At 43.4% G+C, this 19,963-nt stretch overlaps 1 protein-coding gene across 1 annotated transcript in view; it reads left to right on the top strand.

Moving 5' to 3' along the window:
* Window positions 1-19,963, top strand: part of LOC139374364 (MAM domain-containing glycosylphosphatidylinositol anchor protein 2-like) — a 180,618-nt gene that overhangs the window by 72,181 nt on the left and 88,474 nt on the right. The window contains exons 4-6 of the mRNA XM_071115401.1: window positions 2,433-2,629; window positions 11,359-11,491; window positions 14,121-14,390. Of these exons, the coding sequence (XP_070971502.1) occupies window positions 2,433-2,629; window positions 11,359-11,491; window positions 14,121-14,390 (600 nt within the window). The remainder of the gene's footprint in view (window positions 1-2,432; window positions 2,630-11,358; window positions 11,492-14,120; window positions 14,391-19,963) is intronic.

Raw genomic sequence — 19,963 nt, forward strand, 5'->3', positions numbered from 1 at the left:
AACTGACGCGGACTAATCTACAAAGCCATTTTTTATTATAAAAAAAAAAGGCAAAGATGTTATAATGGTTTGTATAGGAAATGAGTAGTCTCTGGAATGCACGTGGCAGTAGTTAGTCGGCTAGTGGAAAACAGCTTTTTCAAGGTGCTTGTTTGCATCCCAAAGTAACCCATACTAGGTGGCTCTTCCGTGGAGCACTTTTTTGTCATTAGAGAGCTCTTATCAAAATCAATTTTTTAAAAAGCTCCCTCTTGATTGGAGCGGGAGCTTTGGAGTCTAAGTGGTCCTTTTCACTGAAATTTGCCGCCCTCCCCCCAAAAAATCTAAGCACCTTAGTGCAGTGTGTGTGTGTGTGTGTGTGTGTGTGTGTGTGTGTGTGTGTGTGTGTGTGTGTGTGTGTGTGTGTGTGTGTGTGTGTGTGTGTGTGTGTGTGTGTGTGTGTGTGTGTGTGTGTGTGTGTGTGTGTGTGTTTAATTGACACTAGTGAATGGGGTTGAGGATTCCTGGCATTTCGGACGTATAACAGAGAGTACAAAAGTGTCATTTTTATGTGGTTGTAGACTGTAGAATTTTTGATGCTCACCTGAAAAATATAAAGATATATACACTGGGGAGAACAAGTATTTGATACACTGCCGATTTTGCAGGTTTTCCTACTTACAAAGCATGTAGAGGTCTGTAATTTTTATCATAGGTACACTGTGAGAGACGGAATCTAAAACAAAAATCCAGAAAATCACATTGTATGATTTTTAATCACCTACCAACCAGTAAGAATTCCGGCTCTCACAGACCTGTTAGTTTTTCTTTAAGACGCCCTCCTGTTATCCACTCATTACCTGTATTAACTGCACCTGTTTGAACTCGTTACCTGTATAAAAGACACCTGTCCACACACTCAATCAAACATACTCCAACCTCTCCACAATGGCCAAGATCAGAGAGCTGTGTAAGGACATCAGGGATACAATTGTAGACCTGCACAAGGCTGGGATGGGCTACAGGACAATAGGCAAGCAGCTTGGGGCTCCATGCAAGAACTCACCTCGTGGGGCATCAATGATCATGAGGAAGGTGAGGGATCAGCCCAGAACTACACGGCAGGACCTGGTCAATGACCTGAAGAGTGCTGGGACCACAGTCTCAAAGAAAACCATTAGTAACACACTACGTCGTCATGGATTAAAATCCTGCAGTGCACGCAAGGTCCCCCTGCTCAAGCCAGCGCATGTCCAGGCCCGTCTGAAGTTTGCCAATGACCATCTGGATGATCCAGAGGAGGAATGGGAGAAGGTCATGTGGTCTGATGAGACAAAAATAGAGCTTTTTGGTCTAAACTCCACTCGCAGTGTTTGGAGGAAGAAGAAGGATGAGTACAACCCCAAGAACACCATCCCAACCGTGAAGCATGGAGGTGGAAACAACATTCTTTGGGGATGCTTTTCTGCAAAGGGGACAGGACGACTGCACCATATTGAGGGGAGGATGGATGGGGCCATGTATCGTGAGATCTTGGCCAACAACCTCCTTCCCTCAGTAAGAGCATTGAAGATGGGTCGTGGCTGGGTCTTCCAGCATGACAATGACCCGAAACGCACAGCCAGGGCAACTAAGGAGTGGCTCCGTAAGAAGCATCTCAAGGTCCTGGAGAGGCCTAGCTAGACTCCAGACCTGAACCCAATAGACAATCTTTGGAGGGAGCTGAAAGTCCGTATTGCCCAGCGACAGCCCCGAAACCTGAAGGATTTGGAGAAGGTCTGTATGGAGGAGTGGGCCAAATTCCCTGCTGCAGTGTGTGCAAACCTGGTCAAGAACTACAGGAAATGTATCATCTCTGTAATTGCAAACAAAGGTTTCTGTACCAAATATTAAGTTCTGCTTTTCTGATGTACTTATGTCATGCAATAAAATGCAAATTAATTACTTAAAAATCATACAATGTGATTTTATGGATTTTTGTTTTAGATTCCATCTCTCACAGTTGAAGTGTACCTATGATAAAAAAAAATACAGACCTCTACATGTAGGAAAAGTAGGAAAACCTGCCAAATCGGCAGTGTATCAAATACTTCTTCTCCCCACTGTATGTATTTATATTATATTTCACCCTGTATTTATATGATTGATATGGTATTTATAAGGGAATTACATCTGGCATAAAAACACGTTTTTTCCTTCTTCTCATGCACTTTTAGCGTGAGTGCATCACAGGCTCCATTGATGAGCTTAAGGGGGAACATTTGATCGCAACAGATGACAACAACCACTTGAACCAGCACAGTTCATTAAATCCCAGCCACTGTACATAAATAGGTCCCTGGGACTAAGTAGATCATGTAATTGCACTTCATGCTTTGACCTTCACAAGTGTGTGGCAAACAAAGACTGCTTGGCGGCACCTTGATGCCATTGTTTCTATGTTCTTGCTCTAGATTTGGATGATCCCATTGTAACTGTCCACCAGAGCATCGGGGAGGCTAAGGAACAGTTCTACTATGAGAGGACGGTGTTCCTGCGCTGCATGGCTAACTCCAATCCCCCGGTGCGCTACAGCTGGAGGCGTGGCCAAGAATTCCTGTCCCAAGGCTCGGATAAGGGCGTGGAGATCTACGAGCCCTTCTTCACACAAGTAAGCCCAGAGTCCACACATGCTGCAACAGCTAGATCAGGGGTCTGCAACTCGTGGCCTGGGGGCCAAATCCGTCCCGAGAGCTGCTTTCTTGTGGTCCCACTAGGGCTGTGGCTGTCACGAAATTTCGTCAGCCAGTGATTATCAAGCAAATTACTGTCGGGTCTCACGGTTGACCGTTAATTAATATAAACACATTTAGCATCTCCTGGCTTCCATATACAGCCTACAAGCCACTGATGCAGATCTTTGGAACATCTACATTTTAAAAAGTCTAATAAATCCATGTAATATAGCCTAGATCTTCACAATAAATACATTATTTATTTTAGACAGATCTAAAGAAGCATGATATGAAGAAAATGTAGTATATTTCAGAATAGCATACTCTGAGTTGTCCTCCTGTTAGGTCCTGATGTGGCTATGCCAAAATGTCTGTGGGCTACGGTAGTTCATTTAGCAGACAATATTTGCTTAGAATTCCATTGCATTATTTTATATTATTTTATAGTATGAAGAATACAATTGAACAAAGCTGAATAAACGATCTGAGGGAGTGCGCACATGCGGCTATTCTGTGTTGAGCGGTTAACAAATAAATAGGTACTCCTATATTCTTAATTTAGGGTTATTAATGTAACTTGTAGTTGTTCTACAAACGTTGGGCTATATGTTTGAATTTTCAATACATTCTAAGGCTGCATGATGCGACTCTAAAGATGATTTTTAAAAAGTAGCTTGAAAGGCATGAGCTCTGCTTAGTTTTTTTGCGCAGGCCGTACACACTTCATTAGTCTCTCATTCACAATTTGACAAGCACTTGATAATGCCTCGAACTTCACTGCGGCATCCTTTGTGGCCTTAATGCACCCGCAATAAATCTATGCCTTTTGTGGCCAGTGGCCGTTGTTTCCTTGGCCCGTAGTGCTGCGTTGTGCCCTTTTCCCTGAGTGCTGAACGCTCTGAAGCACCTCTCACTCACATGGCACTCCATCACGTGATCGGGTCTTTCTCACAGGCTACAAGTGAAGACAGACATATCGGGGATGCAACTGCACATGTCTTTATCCATTTCCGAGGTGCATATTGAAGATATTGGAAGAACTGTCCACATTTACTTTTCGTCAGCCAACAAGAAGAGTAGGCCTAACAGTAGGCCTAACAAACAGCAAAAGCACTAGCCTATGTTAAACTACTGTCCTCCATAGTACAAAAGTCGACTTATTCTATTCTGTGCGAGAAATACCTTTTCCAAACATAGTCTGGGACAGTTGTGGGATGCAGTAGATCCCAAATGAATACAAACACTAGCATTAAGAAAATAAATGTTTAGCTTAAAATGTTGAAAAACTATTAGGCTATTTCTTCATATTATAAGCACAGCAATACACACATGGTAGTAGGCTATAAGCGCAAGTGTTCCGTTAGTGGGAAAACACCATTATCGAAAGTGACTGCAAATGTGATTATGCATGTGATGCTTTTATTATAAAGGTGCATTTATATGGTGAAAATTAACTTCCCCAAACTTGAAACTCACATGCTGCTTTATGTATGTCAGTTAGGCTCTACCCCCCCTTATAAAGCGGATTAATGTGCATAATTTTAAGAAGTTATTTGGCCACTTTAGTTGTGATACAAACATCAAAACATATAGGCCTATGGGCTAGGCTACATGAGGTGTGTGACTATAATTATAAAAAGTTGCAAAAGAAAGGCTTTGTTTCTTATGCTGGGCGTCATTCACAAGTGATAATATATAATTCACAAGTGATAGGCTAATATTGTCACCCATCACACAATTCTTGATTTAATCTTGTCTTTACATATACTTAATAATATACAGTACCAGTCAAAAGTTTGGACACCTATTCATTCCATGGTTTTTCTTTATTTTTACTATTTTCTACATTGTAGAATAATAGTGAAGACATCAACACTATGAAATAACACATGGAATCAGGTAGTAACCAAAAAAGTGCTAAACAAATCAAAATACACTACCTTTCAAAAGTTTGGGGTCACTTAGAAATGTCATTGTTTAAAAATAAATAAATAAATAAACATTTTAGGTCCAATAAAATAACATAAAATGTATCTGAAATACAGTGTAGATGTTAATGTTGCACATTTATTATTATTATTTTTTATTTCACCTTTATTTAACCAGGTAGGCCAGTTGAGAACAAGTTCTCATTTACAACTGTGACCTGGCCAAGATAAAGCAAAGCAGTGCAACACAAACAACAGAGTTACACATGGAATAGACAAACGTACAGTCAATAACACAATAGAAAAAAGTCTATATACAGTGTGTGCAAATGGCGTGAGGAGGTAAGGCAATAAATAGGCCGTAGTAGCGAAGTAATTCGAATTGAGCAAATTAACACTGGAGTGATGGATGTGCAAATGATGATGTGCAAGTAGAAATACTGGTGTGCAAAAAAGTAAATAAAAATAAAATGGGGATGAGGTAGGTAGATGGGCTATTTACAGATGGACTGTGTACAGCTGCAGTGATCGGTTAGCTACTCAGATAGCTGATGCTTAAAGTTAGTGAGGGAGATATAAGTCTCCAACTTCAGCGATTTTTGCAATTCGTTCCAGTCATTGGCAGCAGAGAACTGGAAGGAAAGGCGGCCAAAGGACGTGTTGGCTTTGGGGATGACCAGTGAGATATACCTGCTGGAGCGTGTGCTACGGGTGCGTGTTGTTATCGTGACCAGTGAGCTAAGGTGGAGCTTTACCTAGCAGAGACTTATAGATGACCTGGAGCCAGTGGGTCTGGCAACGAATATGTAGTGAGGGCCAGCCGACGTGAGCATACAGGTCGCAGTGGTGGGTGGTATATGGGGCTTTGGTGACAAAACGCATGCCACTTTGATAGACTGCATCCAGTTTGCTGAGTAGAGTGTTGGAGGCTATTTTGTAAATGACATCGCCGAAGTCAAGGATCGGTAGGATAGTCAGTTTTACGAGGGTATGTTTGGCGGCGTGAGTGAATGAGACTTTGTTGCGAAATAGGAAGCCGATTCTAGATGTAATTTTGGATTGGAGATGTTTAATATGAGTCTGGAATGACAGTTTAGTCATTAGGTATTTGTAGTTGTCCACATATTCTAAGTCAGAACTGTCCAGAGTAGTGATGCTAGTCGGGCGGGCGGGTGCGGGAAGCGATCGGTTGAAAAGCATGCATTTAGTTTTACTAGCGTTTAAGAGCAGTTGGAGGCCACGGAAGGTGTGTTGTATGGCATTGAAGCTTGTTTGGAGGTTTGTTAACACAGTGTCCAGAGAAGGGACAGATGTATACAGAATGGTGTTGTCTGCGTAGAGGTGGATCAGAGAATCACCAGCAGCAATAGCGACATTGTTGATATATACAGAGAAAGAGTCGGCCTGAAAATTGAACCCTGTGGCACCCCCATAGAGACTCCCAGAGGTCCGGACAACAGGCCCTCCGATTTGACACACTGAACTCCATCTGAGAAGTAGTTGGTGAACCAGGCGAGGCAGTCATTTGAGATTCCAAGGCTGTTGAGTCTGCCGATAAGAATGCGGTGATTGACAGAGTCGAAAGCCTTGGCCAGGTCGATGAAGACGGCTGCACAGTACTGTCTTTTATCGATGGCGGTTATGATATCGTTTAATTTCTTGAGCGTGGCTGAGGTGCACACATGACCAGCTCGGAAACCGGATTGCACAGCGGAGAAGGTACGGTGGGATTCGAAATGGTCAGTGATCTGTTTATTAACTTGGTTTTCGAAGAGTTTAGAAAGAGTTTTGAAAGGCAGGGCAGGATGGATATAGATCTGTAACAGTTTGGGTCTAGAGTGTCACCCCCTTTGAAGAGGGGGATGACCACAGCAGCTTTCCAATCTTTAGGGATCTCAAACGATACGAAAGAGAGGTTGAACAGACTGTTAATAGGGGTTGCAACAATGGCTAATGGATCATTTTAGAAAGAGGGTCCAGATTGTCTAGCCCACCGGATTTGTACGAGTCCAGGTTTTGCAGTTCTTTTAGAACATCTGCTATCTGGATTTGGGTGAAGGAGAAGCTGGGAGGCTTGGGCAAGTAGCTGCGGGGGGTGCGGAGCTGTTGGCCGGGGTTTGGGTAGCCAGGAGGAAAGCATGGCCAGCATGACTTCCCTGAAAAGTTGCATATCGCTGGGACTATACGATGCTAGTGCAGTTCACCACAGGATGTGTTTGTGCTGGTCGAGGGCAGTCAGGTCTGGAGTGAACCAAGGGCTATATCTGTTTTTAGTTCTACATTTTTTGAAAGGGGCATGCTTATTTAAGATGGTGAGGAAAGCACTTTTAAAGAACAACCAGGAATCCTCTACCGACGGGATGAGGTCAATATCCTTCCAGTATACCCGGACCAGGTTGATTAGAAAAGCCTGCTCGCAGAATTGTTTTAGGGAGTGTTTGAAAATAAAGGAGAGCCACACACTCTAAGAGCTCAGGTGCAAAAATGTAATGTCCAACGTTTCGACAGGCAAGCTGTCTTCATCAGGGTATAATCACAAACACTGCAGGGTGACTCGTTTATATAGTGCCAAAAGACATACACAGGTTTCTGTAATCATGGCCAAGTATGGCCTAATATCATTGGTTAATTCTCAAATATTAAAATGACATGCAAAGAACAACATACAAAAAACAAATGGATAGCATACGATCATAGATTCAATTTAAACTACATAAGCCTACAAACAATTACAATGACAAAGTCACAATAATCATAAGAATGGCTGCTGATCAAAGTCTACATTGAGACCGAAGGGTGCAAGGGTCTTTCTATTCTGGTTAGGGCCAGTTTGCGCTGTTCTGTGAAGGGAGTAATACACAGTGTTGTACGAGATCTTGAGTTTCTTGGCAATTTCTCGCATGGAATAGCCTTAGTTTCTCAGAACAAGAATAGAATGACAAATTTCAGAAGAAAGGTCATTGTTTTGCCTCCCGGGTGGCGCAGTGGTTAATGGCGCTGTTCTGCAGTGCCAGCTGTGCCACCAGAGACTCTGGGTTCGCGCCCAGGCTCTGTCGTAACCGGCCGCGACCGGGAGGTCCGTGGGGCGACGCACAATTGGCATAGCGTCGTCCGGGTTAGGGAGGGCATGGCCGGTAGGGATATCCTTGTCTCATCGCGCACCAGCGACTCCTGTGGCGGGCCGGGCGCAGTGCCAGGTTGCCAGGTACACGGTGTTTCCTCCGACACATTGGTGCGGCTGGCTTCCGGGTTGGATGCGCGCTGTGTTAAGAAGCAGTGCGGCTTGGTTGGGTTGTGTAGGACGCATGACTTTCAACCTTCGTCTCTCCCGAGCCCGTACGGGAGTTGTAGTGATGAGACAAGATAGTAGCTATTAACAATTGGATACCACAAAATTGGGGAGAAAAGGGGGTAAAACTCAAAAAAAGAAAAAAAAAGAAGGTTCATTGTTTCTGGCCATTTTGAGCCCGTAATCGAACCCACAAATGCTGATGCTCCAGATTCTCAAGTAGTCTAAAGAAGGCTAGTTTAATTGCTTCTTTAATCAGAACAACAGTTTTCAGCTGTGCTAACATAATTGCAAAAGGGTTTTATAATGATCAATTAGCCTTTTAAAATGATAAACTTGTATTAGCTAACACAACGTGCCATTGGAACACAGGAGTGATGGTTGCTGATAATGGTTCTCTGTACACCTATGTAGATATTCCATTAAAAAAAACAGCATTTCCAGCTACAATAGTCATTTACAACATTAACAATGTCTACACTGTATTTCTGATCAATTTTATGTTATTTTAATGGACAAAAAAATAGCTTTTCTTTCCAAATCAAGGACATTTCTAAGTGACCCCAAACTTTTGAAGTAGCCACCCTTTGCCTTGATGTTTAAAGCTGTCATCAAGACAAAGAAAAACCCTTCAATGAGTCGGTGGGCCAAAACCTTTGACTTGTACTGTAGGTGTGAAATTAGTTTGGATTTAGAATGGACCATCATCATGCACCTGTCTTGAAATGGGTAGCCTTTTGTCATCTATGAACTTAAATAGCGAATGGAGAGCACTTGTCCTGTGGTTAATGTTCATGCCAGCCAGGTAGGCTGTGCTCCTGTTGTAAAGATAAACAATGTGCGTAATATTAGGAAAGTTGAGAAATAAATATGGTAAGCTGATGGGTTCCTCCTTTTTTTAGTAGAGGCCATCACTCTGTTTTCTCGCACAATTGCATAGCCTATAGAAATGTGCAACATGAGCTCATGGGCTCTCATGAAGTGTTTGATTAGATTTTTGATTAGATTTGCATTGATGTCAGAGTGATTAGAGGGACAATAGAGTGCTGAGTACCAGGTAGTTAGCAAGTTTGGTAGGCTACTAATGACCGTGAGCAACATCACAGCTTGGAGAAGAGAAGCCTAATTACCGTGACCAAACAGTCATGTGGAATTTGACTGCCTCCATGACTCGTGACCGCCGATGAGGCGGTAATATGGTCACCGTAACAGCCCTATGTCCAACAGACCTATTGGAATCGGGGCCTCAGGAGGACTTTAGGTCATTTGAGTTTGAGACCCCTGAGCTAGATCAAACAACCCATCCCTCTGATCAGCATTTTAGCTATTAAGGAACTCCTAAGTCATTACTTTTCATGCATATTTTTTAGATCAGACTAAGTGTGTTTACCTCCTTCACAGCATTTGGAACGTCTCCCATTGGAACCCTTGAATCCCAAATGGGATGATGTTTCGTGAGGGCAATTTCTGTGAAAGGTTGGAAAATGGCATCTGCCTTTTCAAAACATGTCATCTAATCTCTTCTCTTTTTGCAAAGTAATCTTCGTTGACAGGAGAGATAAGAGCATTTTGACAATGAGTCGTATGTCTGACATTCCTGGGGGCCTCCCGAGTGGCACATCAGTCTAAGGTACTGCATCGCAGTGCTTGAGGTGTCACTACAGACTCGGGTTCGATCCCAGGCTATGTCACAACCGGCCATGACCGGGAATAGAAGCACAATTGGCCCAGCGTCGTCTGGGTTAGGGGAGGGTTCGGACGGGGGGGGGGGTTCATTGCATTCTAGCGACTCCTTGTGGCGGGCCGGGTGCCTGCAGGCTGACATGGGTTGTCAGTTGAACGGTGTTTCGTCCGACACATTGGTGCAGCTGGCTTCCGGGTTAAGCGGGTGAGTGTTAAGGAGTGCGGTTTGGCAGGCCATGTTTCGGAGGACGCATGACTTGACCTTTGCCTCTACTGAGCCTGTTGGGGAGTTTCAGCAATGAGACAAGATAGTAATTTAAATTGGGAGAAAAAACTGGGTAAAATACCAACAACAACAAAAAATATTCCTGGAAAATGTGGGTTAGGTGCGACATAAAACAAAAAAAATACACAGAATTGAGTTAGAGAAATAACTGGTGTCTCCAATGCACTGTAATTTCAATGCACTTTTATGACTCAAAGAAGAGTCTTCAACTACATATAAGGTGCTTTTTTTGAGCTCTCCTAGCTGTGCCGTTGAGGAACTAGACCAAGCACGCTTGTAGCTGTTTTGTTTGGAACACAACCCTGCATCCCCGCCATCACACAATTACTGTTGTTTACTGAATCCAAAAACGGTCCATTATAAATAACAATCTGGGTGAACATATTTTGCACGCCTGTTCTATTGCCAACACGATCAACTAAGTTATAAAATATGATATTGCAGTGTTAGGCTTTTACAATGCAATTCAGGGAAACCGATCATAATTCTGGTGCGCGTAGTTCAGTTATGAGTGCATTCAGGTACGTGTGCCGCGGCAAATGTTCTCCACAATGGACAAACAGGCTCATTGTGTTCAGAACAACCCAGGGTATGACTCCATGTCATCTTGGAACTTTACATCAAACATAGTGATCGTAAATGTTGACACTGTATATGAGAAGTATTATGATATGTAAACAGTGATGTGCACATTTGGACTCACGTGTGTTTGGCTGACTTGTATGACATCAAAGCGGTATTTATTATAATACTCAATGTCTAATTTTCTAAATACATTGAGTCCTCTTAAGTTACAGCATTTCCCTCACTCAGACAGCAAAACATTTGCGAAAGTTGGGAAGAGGGAACGGCTCAGAACGGCTGTCAGTCAAAACCCGTACATCGCCAGAGCTCTGACGTTATGTATAGCATGTTGGTGTTCAGCCACTGTATTCCATTATAGGCGTTTATCAGTGCCTGAATATGCCATTTTCAACCAGTATATGGGTATGGGGTAAAGGGTTAAAAAAATACTTACTAGTCGCCCAAGTACTGGAGCATGCCTTTAAGAACACAAGTAACATAAGTAGCACAAGTAGCATATTGGAAGTATGTTGCCAGTGCCACAAAGATGGAGGTATACACGAGGGCAGACAAAACAGCTGTTGTTGGTAAAATAATTGATGTGTGTATTAATAGCACATGTATGCATCTTGACATTTGTTCCAAGCACACCGTTTCAAGCACATCCAAATAGACAGCTAATGAACTTAATAAATTGGAAAGCTTGGTATAAAGATACTACTCCTCGTTTGAAGACGGGGAATGAGCTCATTGTTGAAACGCTGCCAAGGAAGCTCTTTGATGTGTGTGAGATGAAGAGACGAGGTCAATACCACTGCTATCTTACCCTTTTGTAAGACACATTAAGAGCGAGAGGCCTGGGCAAGGCGGTGCAGCACAAGGTGGTGCAACACTGTGTTTCTTTCTGAGTTGCAGGGGGAGACCAAGATTCTAAAGCTGAAGAACCTTCGACCTCAGGATTACGCCAACTACAGCTGCATCGCCTCGGTCCGGAATGTGTGTGGTATCACCAACAAGAATGTCCTCTTCAAACTCTCCAACAAAACAGGTAAAGCTTTGGGGCGGCTGAGAACCCTGCTTCGTATTGTTTAGCACTCAAACTTCAACGATCCACTAGTTCCGCCATGAATAGCAATAAGCACCCGTTGTCTCTCTTAATTATAGTCAATTCATCCCGGCTTTGTCCAAAACCTCTCCATTACAGCAAGTAGATCTGCAGCAAGGAGACAGGTGTCTCAATTTACAACCAAATTAAGTGACTGTAATTTAAAAAGGACTGCAGGTACTTGACACTAGAAACACAATTTGTGACTTTTAAGAGGTTTGGGGCCACTAGATTAGGCCCCATCCTTCCTTACCTTCTCCTGAGGTGGGAAGATTTAGCTGAGATTTAGATTTGGTTGCGTAGTAGCAGTTGTCCTCTCTGTTGGCCAGATGTCTCCACTTTAACTGCTGATTGCTCTCCAAGTTCCCCTAGGGGACACCTCCATTCATGTTCAGGGGTTATACAGTGCATTCGGAAAGTATTCAGACCCCTTGACTTTGTCCACATTTCGTTACGTTACAGATTCATTCTAAAATTTATGAAATCATTTTTTCTCCCCTCATCAATCTACACACAATACCCCATAACAAAGCAAAAACAAGTTTTGAGAAATTTTTTCAAATTATTACATTTACATAACTATTCATACCCTTTACTCAGTACTTTGTTGAAGCATATTTGACAGTGATTACAGCCTTGAGTCATCTTGGGTATGACGCTACAAGCTTGGCACCCCTAGGGCCATATGTTTCCTGACCGGTAAAACTGAATGTTTTTTAAACATTCTGACAACGTAACAGAAAAGGTTCCGAGAACGTTTTACTATGGTTCACTGAAAGTTTTCCTAGGAGATTTTATTTACATTCTGAGAACGGAAATTCTGAGAACATTCTCTAAATGTTGTGAATGTTTTAAATGAAATGTAAAGGCTTTTTGGAGGTTTTTGAATAACTTCCTTAAAAATGTTCACTCAATGTTTCAATAAGACTGCTAGCTTAGTTTAACTCGTTTGAACTCCAAGCATAGATGGGACACGTGGAAATATATTTCTGAGGCATTTTATTGTGACACAGCATCAGTGAGTTTTAAACTTATGATCTTCTGTTCTATATCCGTGGAATTAGTCCACTGCGCCACAAGGATGGAGCTAGCAATCCTTTTTTTTACTCATACAAAGCTGTTCATTGTAGTCTATTCAAACAGACCCCATTTTAAAGGAAACGAGCACTCATTAAATCAAGTGAACACACCTGAACACACTTAACAGGATGTAGAATAGAGAGTTTTGTTGACGCTGAGAATGGAAGGAACATTCTTAGAACATTCTCTGAATGTTACTAAAGTTTTTTTTAAATTGCAAATGAAGAAAGTTCTCTGAATGTTCTGAGAACATTACTTTTTAGGAAACGTTATGCTGAAGTACTGAAATTCCCACAAAAGAACAATGTTTCTTAAGGTTCTCTGAACATTCTGTGAACATGAGGAAACCTGTATGATACGTTATACGTTAAGAAACCATTCCCAGACCCCTGTGGGAAGGTTTAGATGCAAAATAACCATTAGACAACCATGCTCACACCAAGCTCTAAAAAACATATGGTTCTAAGAACATTATGTGTTAGCTGGGTTATGAGCTCACACCCTAATACCAACTATATAGCTACACTATAGAACCAAATGTCAACTAGGATATTGGTTTTCAGGAAACAGAAAAATCATGATTGACTTTCTATCAGATTGGACGTTGTGACAAAGGTACCATTTCAGAGCATCACTAAGAGGTAAATACTACTCAGTGTTCAGCAGTTACAGTACCTATTGACTTGTTTGTTGACTATTGACACATTTCCCAGGGACAGAGGTACGTAACATACAGTAAATGGTATTGTAATGTGGGATGTGACAAATAACGAGGAACAATTGTTCCGCTGATTTATCGTCCCTGATTATTTGTACAGATTTCACAGTTGTGCGCATTTGAATTTCGAAGTGGAGGGGACATTTGGCCCATAGACTTGGCTGAAACATGCTGATTATTTGTACAGATTTCACAGTTGTGCGCATTTGAATTTCAAAATGGAGGGGACATTTGGCCGAAACACGCAAAGAGAGAGAGAGGGTGGAGCTATTTCCCTGCTTCCGCCACTAATTCTAGTTTCACTTTTCATACCTGTCATCTAAAGAACCTAATTGAGTTGCTGGCGGGTGATTTTAATTACGTTTTTTTCCCAAGATAACTTATTAACATTGACACAGACATAAAAAATGTTAAAAAATCTGATTTAGAAAACGAAACTGGTACAAATACACCTTATGGAAGGACCATGAAGAGACACACATACAGGTACAGACACACGCATAAGCACTAGCACACACACTCTACACACACGTACATTATAATATTGTTTTATGGTGGTATTGTACATTTTGTATTGTAGATATGTAGTGGTGTAATACTGTTACCCTGACCCTGATTACCCTGATTACCCTGTTTATCTTTTGTTTTATATGTAATGTAAGTGCCTTAATGTGTTTGGACCCCGGGAAGAGTAGCTGCTGCCTTGGCAACAGCTAATGAGGATCCCTAATAAATACAAATATAATGCATTCAATTTTAATCTTGTGTTTTCAGCATCCCCCACCATTAAGCTGCTGGTGGAGGACCCCATCGTGGTGAACCCCGGGCAGACCGTGACCCTGGTGTGTGTGACCTCCGGGGGTGATCCCACACCCACACTTACCTGGGTGCACAGCGCAGACGAGCTGCCCAAGAAGAGCGTCCTTAACGGAGGGACCCTCACGTTGCCCGCCATCTCCATAGAAGAAGCAGGCGTTTACAGCTGTGTGGCCAGCAACAACGTGGGCAACCCGGCTAAGAAGTCTACCACCATTGTGGTCCGAGGTAAAGCCTTGGAGGTGTAGGGTAATAGGTTGATCTCAGATAAGCCCTCAATTATTGCCATTTATACCGGATAAGCTCCCAAAATATTCCTTAGGTAGTCTAAGGAAAAGCCTAGCTACGATGATCCAAGGGCCAAACTTTCACATCATTCACACATTGAGGTCAATGGAAGATTAGCACAAACACTGAAGTTACATTCACACATATCTCAAGTTAGAATTCAGGCCTAATAAATTACCCAAGGTAGTATCCATTCTAAAAGGTCATATCAGATGTTTATTGTTGAATTGAATGTGTGAAGAATGCTTGTAAACTGGTGTATTCAGACCAAATATCACCAGTGTGTGTTTGATTCCCCACTAATAGCCTTGCCGCTGGGCTGTGTGTGTAATCAGTGAAGGACTATCTGGTACAGGGATATAACGACCCTCGACCCTCGGGGGACAATGAGGAAAATGAAAGAAAAGAAACACAGGCTTACTGTTTGGTGCTCCCAGTAGTGCTCCCAGTAGTGCTCCCACTAGTGCTCCCTGTAGTGCTCCCACTAGTGTTCTCAGTAGTGCTCCCACTAGTGCTCCCTGTAGTGCTCCCTGTAGTGCTCCCACTAGTGTTCTCAGTAGTGCTCCCACTAGTGTTCCCACTAGTGTTCTCAGTAGTGCTCCCACTAGTGTTCTCAGTAGTGCTCCCACTAGTGTTCTCAGTAGTGCTCCCACTAGTGTTCCCACTAGTGTTCTCAGTAGTGCTCCCACTAGTGTTCTCAGTAGTGCTCCCACTAGTGTTCTCAGTAGTGCTCCCAGTAGTGCTCCCACTAGTGTTCTCAGTAGTGCTCCCACTAGTGTTCCCACTAGTGTTCTCAGTAGTGTTCCCACTAGTGTTCCCACTAGTGCTCCCTTCTAGTGTTCCCACTAGTGTTCCCTGTAGTGTTCCCACTAGTGCTCCCTGTAGTGTTCCCAGTAGTGCTCCCTGTAGTGTTCCCAGTAGTGTTCCCACTAGTGCTCCCTGTAGTGTTCCCTGTAGTGTTCCCTGTAGTGTTCCCTGTAGTGTTCCCTGTAGTGATCTTTTTTTGCGGGGAAAAAGGAAAAGACAACATGTCTACCAGCACGCCTCTTTTATTGATTCCTATGTAATTATGTTTTTTTACCCAGGCTCCTGTCATATACTCTTGGATGTTTGTGATGCTACTTTACCTCCTCAAATGGACTAGAAGACTCTGTCTTCGACAGAGAAGAGCAAACAATCTAGTTTATAAACCCACCCACCCCTTTCTCTTGCCTCGGACAAGCACCCACTCAGACTCCATCTAGGAAGAAGCTGTGAGTCCTATTCTAACGGGGCTGGACCATATGTGATCTATCATGGCTCGCTACGTTAATGGTTTACGTTAATATGTTTGTACGGTCATTAGTACGATCTGAAGTTAATTTGGCTTCATGCGCCTTTAATCATCTTTCTGTCACAAATGTCAGTCATCAAGAAACGTTTCTAGACAGCCAGCTAACAGAATTGTGGGTAACTGACCCCCCAAAAAAGTCATTTTCATTCCATGTGAGGCTCAGATGAACCTGTAACTTGCCGGGGCCACTGCTGCTGCAGCTGTAGCATCTTATTTCACAGTCACGCCCTCTCCAAAGCGGATCGTCTGTGTGCAGAAATCTGCTGGCACCTCGGGACGGATATAAGCTGCAGGTTTTGAGAGGGGATCCATTAATGTCTGTGGAGTCAGTGGAGTCAGTCTTGGGCTCTGACAGCACACTAAGTCGGATAACTGAAAGCTCCACATTTGCATTGGGAAGGAAGAGTGTGTGTGTGTGTGTGTGTGTGTGTGTGTGTGTGTGTGTGTGTGTGTGTGTGTGTGTGTGTGTGTGTGTGTGTGTGTGTGTGTGTGTGTGTGTGTGTGTGTGTGTGTGTGTGTGTGTGTGTGTGTGTGTGTGTGTGTGTGTGTGTGTGTGTGTGTGTGTGTGTGTGTGTGTGTGTGTGTGTGAGTGAGAGAGAGAGAGAGAAAGGAGCGGTGGTTAGTTAAGGGGAGTCAGATGTTTTACCAAGGCAGGAGATCAGTCTGTTGAGAGAAGGACTAGAGGCAGCTCACACCAGGGTGGTAGAATACCCAGGTCAGGCTTTACTCAGCTCACGCCAGGGTGGTAGAATACCCAGGTCAGGCTTTACTCAGCTCACGCCAGGGTGGTAGAAGACCCAGGTCAGGCTTTACTCAGCTCACGCCAGGGTGGTAGAAGACCCAGGTCAGGCTTTACTCAGCTCACTCCAAGGTGGGTAGAAGACCCAGGTCAGGCATTACTCAGCTCACGCCAGGGTGGTAGAAGACCCAGGCCAGGCTTTACTCAGCTCACGCCAGGGTGGTAGAAGACCCAGGTCAGGCTTTACTCAGCTCACGCCAGGGTGGTAGAAGACCCAGGTCAGGCTTTACTCAGCTCACTCCAGGGTGGTAGAAGACCCAGGTCAGGCTTTACTCAGCTAGAGACCAGGGTGGTAGAAGAACCAGGTCAGGCTTTACTCAGCTAGAGACCAGGGTGGTAGAAGACCCAGGTCAGGCTTTACTCAGCTAGAGACCAGGGTGGTAGAATACACAAAGGGAAAGGCAATACTGACACCACACACTCAGCATTTTTTGGTTCCCTACAAAGAAAAACCCATCCATCCATTCCATTCTAAGTATTGTTTTGGTTCTTTGTGGCAAGATTGCGACTCTTAGTCTGTAAAAACCTCAAGCAATGTTGAATACTGTAGTGGGATGTCTAGTAACTGTTAAAATATGATACACTTTGTATTAGTGCTCAACGTACTGCATGATCATTACATCACACAACTGGTGTGCCAGTGTAACCCCATGATATGTCAACATAAGACAGACAGACATAACTCATGTTGTTGTTATTCACCAACCAAGAAGATTACAATGTCACCACAGCCGTGTTTTTCTGCGATTTTTGTAGACTCTTGTTATAATGGTTGAATAGAAGACAGCTGTCTCCCTGATCCTTTATCAGAGTTCTTTTTACACGGCTTTCAAGGATGACAAAAATAACAGAGAACTGCTCAGACAATAGCCTTGATACGCTCTGTGCAGCTGCTCTGATGGAAGAGGGGTGGTTCATTCAAACTGCTTCTCCCAGATAAGATATCCAGCCTCCAGTGACATGGAGAGACGTTTACAAGCTCTGCCACACTGCCCCGCTGCCACGCACAGATGGCTGAATCTCATTTGAGTGGGGGGGTTGGTGGGGGGGGGGGGAGGATGGAGGATAGGCCCAACTGAATAGGCAATATTACAGCTGCAGAGGGGGATTGCACTTCAAGTAATCTCACTGTCCTCCTGCCTGCCACTTTACTCTGGGCCCACTTACGTTTGGGCCTCAATGGTCATTTCAGTAGTGACCTGTCATTGTGCGCTGGGAAAACACCAGGAAAGACAAACATTGGACGATTGTATTGTGGGAGAGTTACTGATGTTGTTTAAAAATAATAGTTACAGAATGCGATTCAGGTGTGCCATTTTGGTTTCCTTGGTATTGGTGAATAGGACTGAGGAGACGAAAGTACTGATACTCTGAAAAAAGACAAACGAGGCAGTCACTGAAAGATGCCTGCACTGTGAAAAAGAGACAAACTGTTGAGTGTTTCCGAGAGTGGAGGGTGGATGTTGTAAATCCAGCATCCTGTTTGGAGTAAACTGTCAGGTAATCCCTCAGCCATGATGACACGTTGATCTGACAACATCATCAATAACTTTAGCTAGCGTAATACAACCGGACTGCAAAACGCATCATATATCTTGAGAGAGAGGGGGCCGTTCAGTACTTTGGTGCTATTAAAGGCGTTCAGCAGACGACGGTGCAGGAGGAAATTTACCTGACTCTGTGGTTTATAACTTATTTAGCAGTTGAGGGGGCAGGCAGGCAAGCAGAGCCAGACTGGAGGTGAGCTGGGCTTGCTGACCATGCACACTGCCATGAAACCCACGTTTTATTTATTTACACATCATCTCCACTTGGTCTGTTTCTCCATGAGGCAAACAGAATAGGCAGTTGAGATATATTTTGTTTCTTTTTGGGGGGGGGGGCAAACAGTCCAGTTATACGGCATAGCTTCCTTATTATGATGTGAGTCCTGGGTTGGCGGCAGCGCTGGGGTTTGCCTCAGCAGAAAAGGGCGCCCGTCAATGGTCTTCTCTGGCTGTCAGTCAGGTGTTATTGCTGAGTGGGTTGCTATCGAAGAAACTGTCCTCATTTAAAAGCAGGTGGAGGATCAGTCAAAGTGCTCTCTGGTTATGTCATATGTTTGCGGGGTTCAAGTCAATAGTGTTTCTGTACTGTATTTCTCTCACTCTCTCTGGGATCTACTGGAGGTGTGGGGGGGAGGGGTATCAATAAAACGCCACAATGGGGCATTTCCTGGCAAATAGGTTGTTATCTATAAAATGTCACAATATGGTGCAGACCGTTCGATATGGCTGCTGGGGGGCACGAAGACCCCCCCCCCCCCCCCCCAGCTCCACTTAAACCATTGACAACTGCGTGCTGTTTTTTCAGGGATTGTTAAATGAATGTTATAACTATTTGGTTTTAATACCATCACCTCTTAAAGAGCAGAGTCACACCTACACATTTCAGATTATTCCACGTTTAGCTCTATCATCAGAGTTATACGGGAAGTAACTGCATGCTTTTCATGATTAGTAAACATCAACTGATCATGTCATTTCAGATACAGTCCGTGAGGGTAGCCTATCCATATGGCATGTAGCTAGTTAGCTAGCTAAACTAACAACATATGTCATTTAGCTTGCTTCCTCAGTGATTAGGCTTTTGGACAAAGCCTGACAACGGCACGTCCTGGTAAAGTTGTTTGTTGGACTACCGTCATCACCACTATAGATGACAAGATAATGTAGCCATCTAGTTCATCCCTTGAAAGTTAGCTTGTTAACTAGCCATATTGACATGATCTGTTATTAGCTTGCTAACTAACCATCTAGTTTATCCCCTGGAAGTTAGCTTGTTAACTAGCCATCTAGTTTATCCCCTGGAAGTTAGCTTGTTAACTAGCCATCTAGTTTATCCCCTGGAAGTTAGCTTGTTAACTAGCCATCTAGTTTATCCCCTGGAAGTTAGCTTGCTAACTAGCCATCTAGTTTATACCCTGGAAGTTAGCTTGTTAACTAGCCATCTAGTTTATACCCTGGAAGTTAGCTTGCTAACTAGCCATCTAGTTTATCCCCTGGAAGTTAGCTTGTTAACTAGCCATCTAGTTTATCCCCTGGAAGTTAGCTTGTTAACTAGCCATCTAGTTTATCCCCTGGAAGTTAGCTTGTTAACTAGCCATCTAGTTTATCCCCTGGAAGTTAGCTTGTTAACTAGCCATATTGACATGATCTGTTATTAGCTTGTTAACTAGCCATATTGACATGATCTGTTATTAGCTTGTGAACTAGCCATCTAGTTTATCCCCTGGAAGTTAGCTTGTTAACTAGCCATCTAGTTTATCCCCTGGAAGTTAGCTTGTTAACTAGCCATCTAGTTTATCCCCTGGAAGTTAGCTTGCTAACTAGCCATCTAGTT

Source organism: Oncorhynchus clarkii, chromosome 19 (genome assembly GCF_045791955.1).
Source record: "Oncorhynchus clarkii lewisi isolate Uvic-CL-2024 chromosome 19, UVic_Ocla_1.0, whole genome shotgun sequence".
In the NCBI taxonomy this organism is placed as follows: domain Eukaryota; kingdom Metazoa; phylum Chordata; class Actinopteri; order Salmoniformes; family Salmonidae; genus Oncorhynchus; species Oncorhynchus clarkii.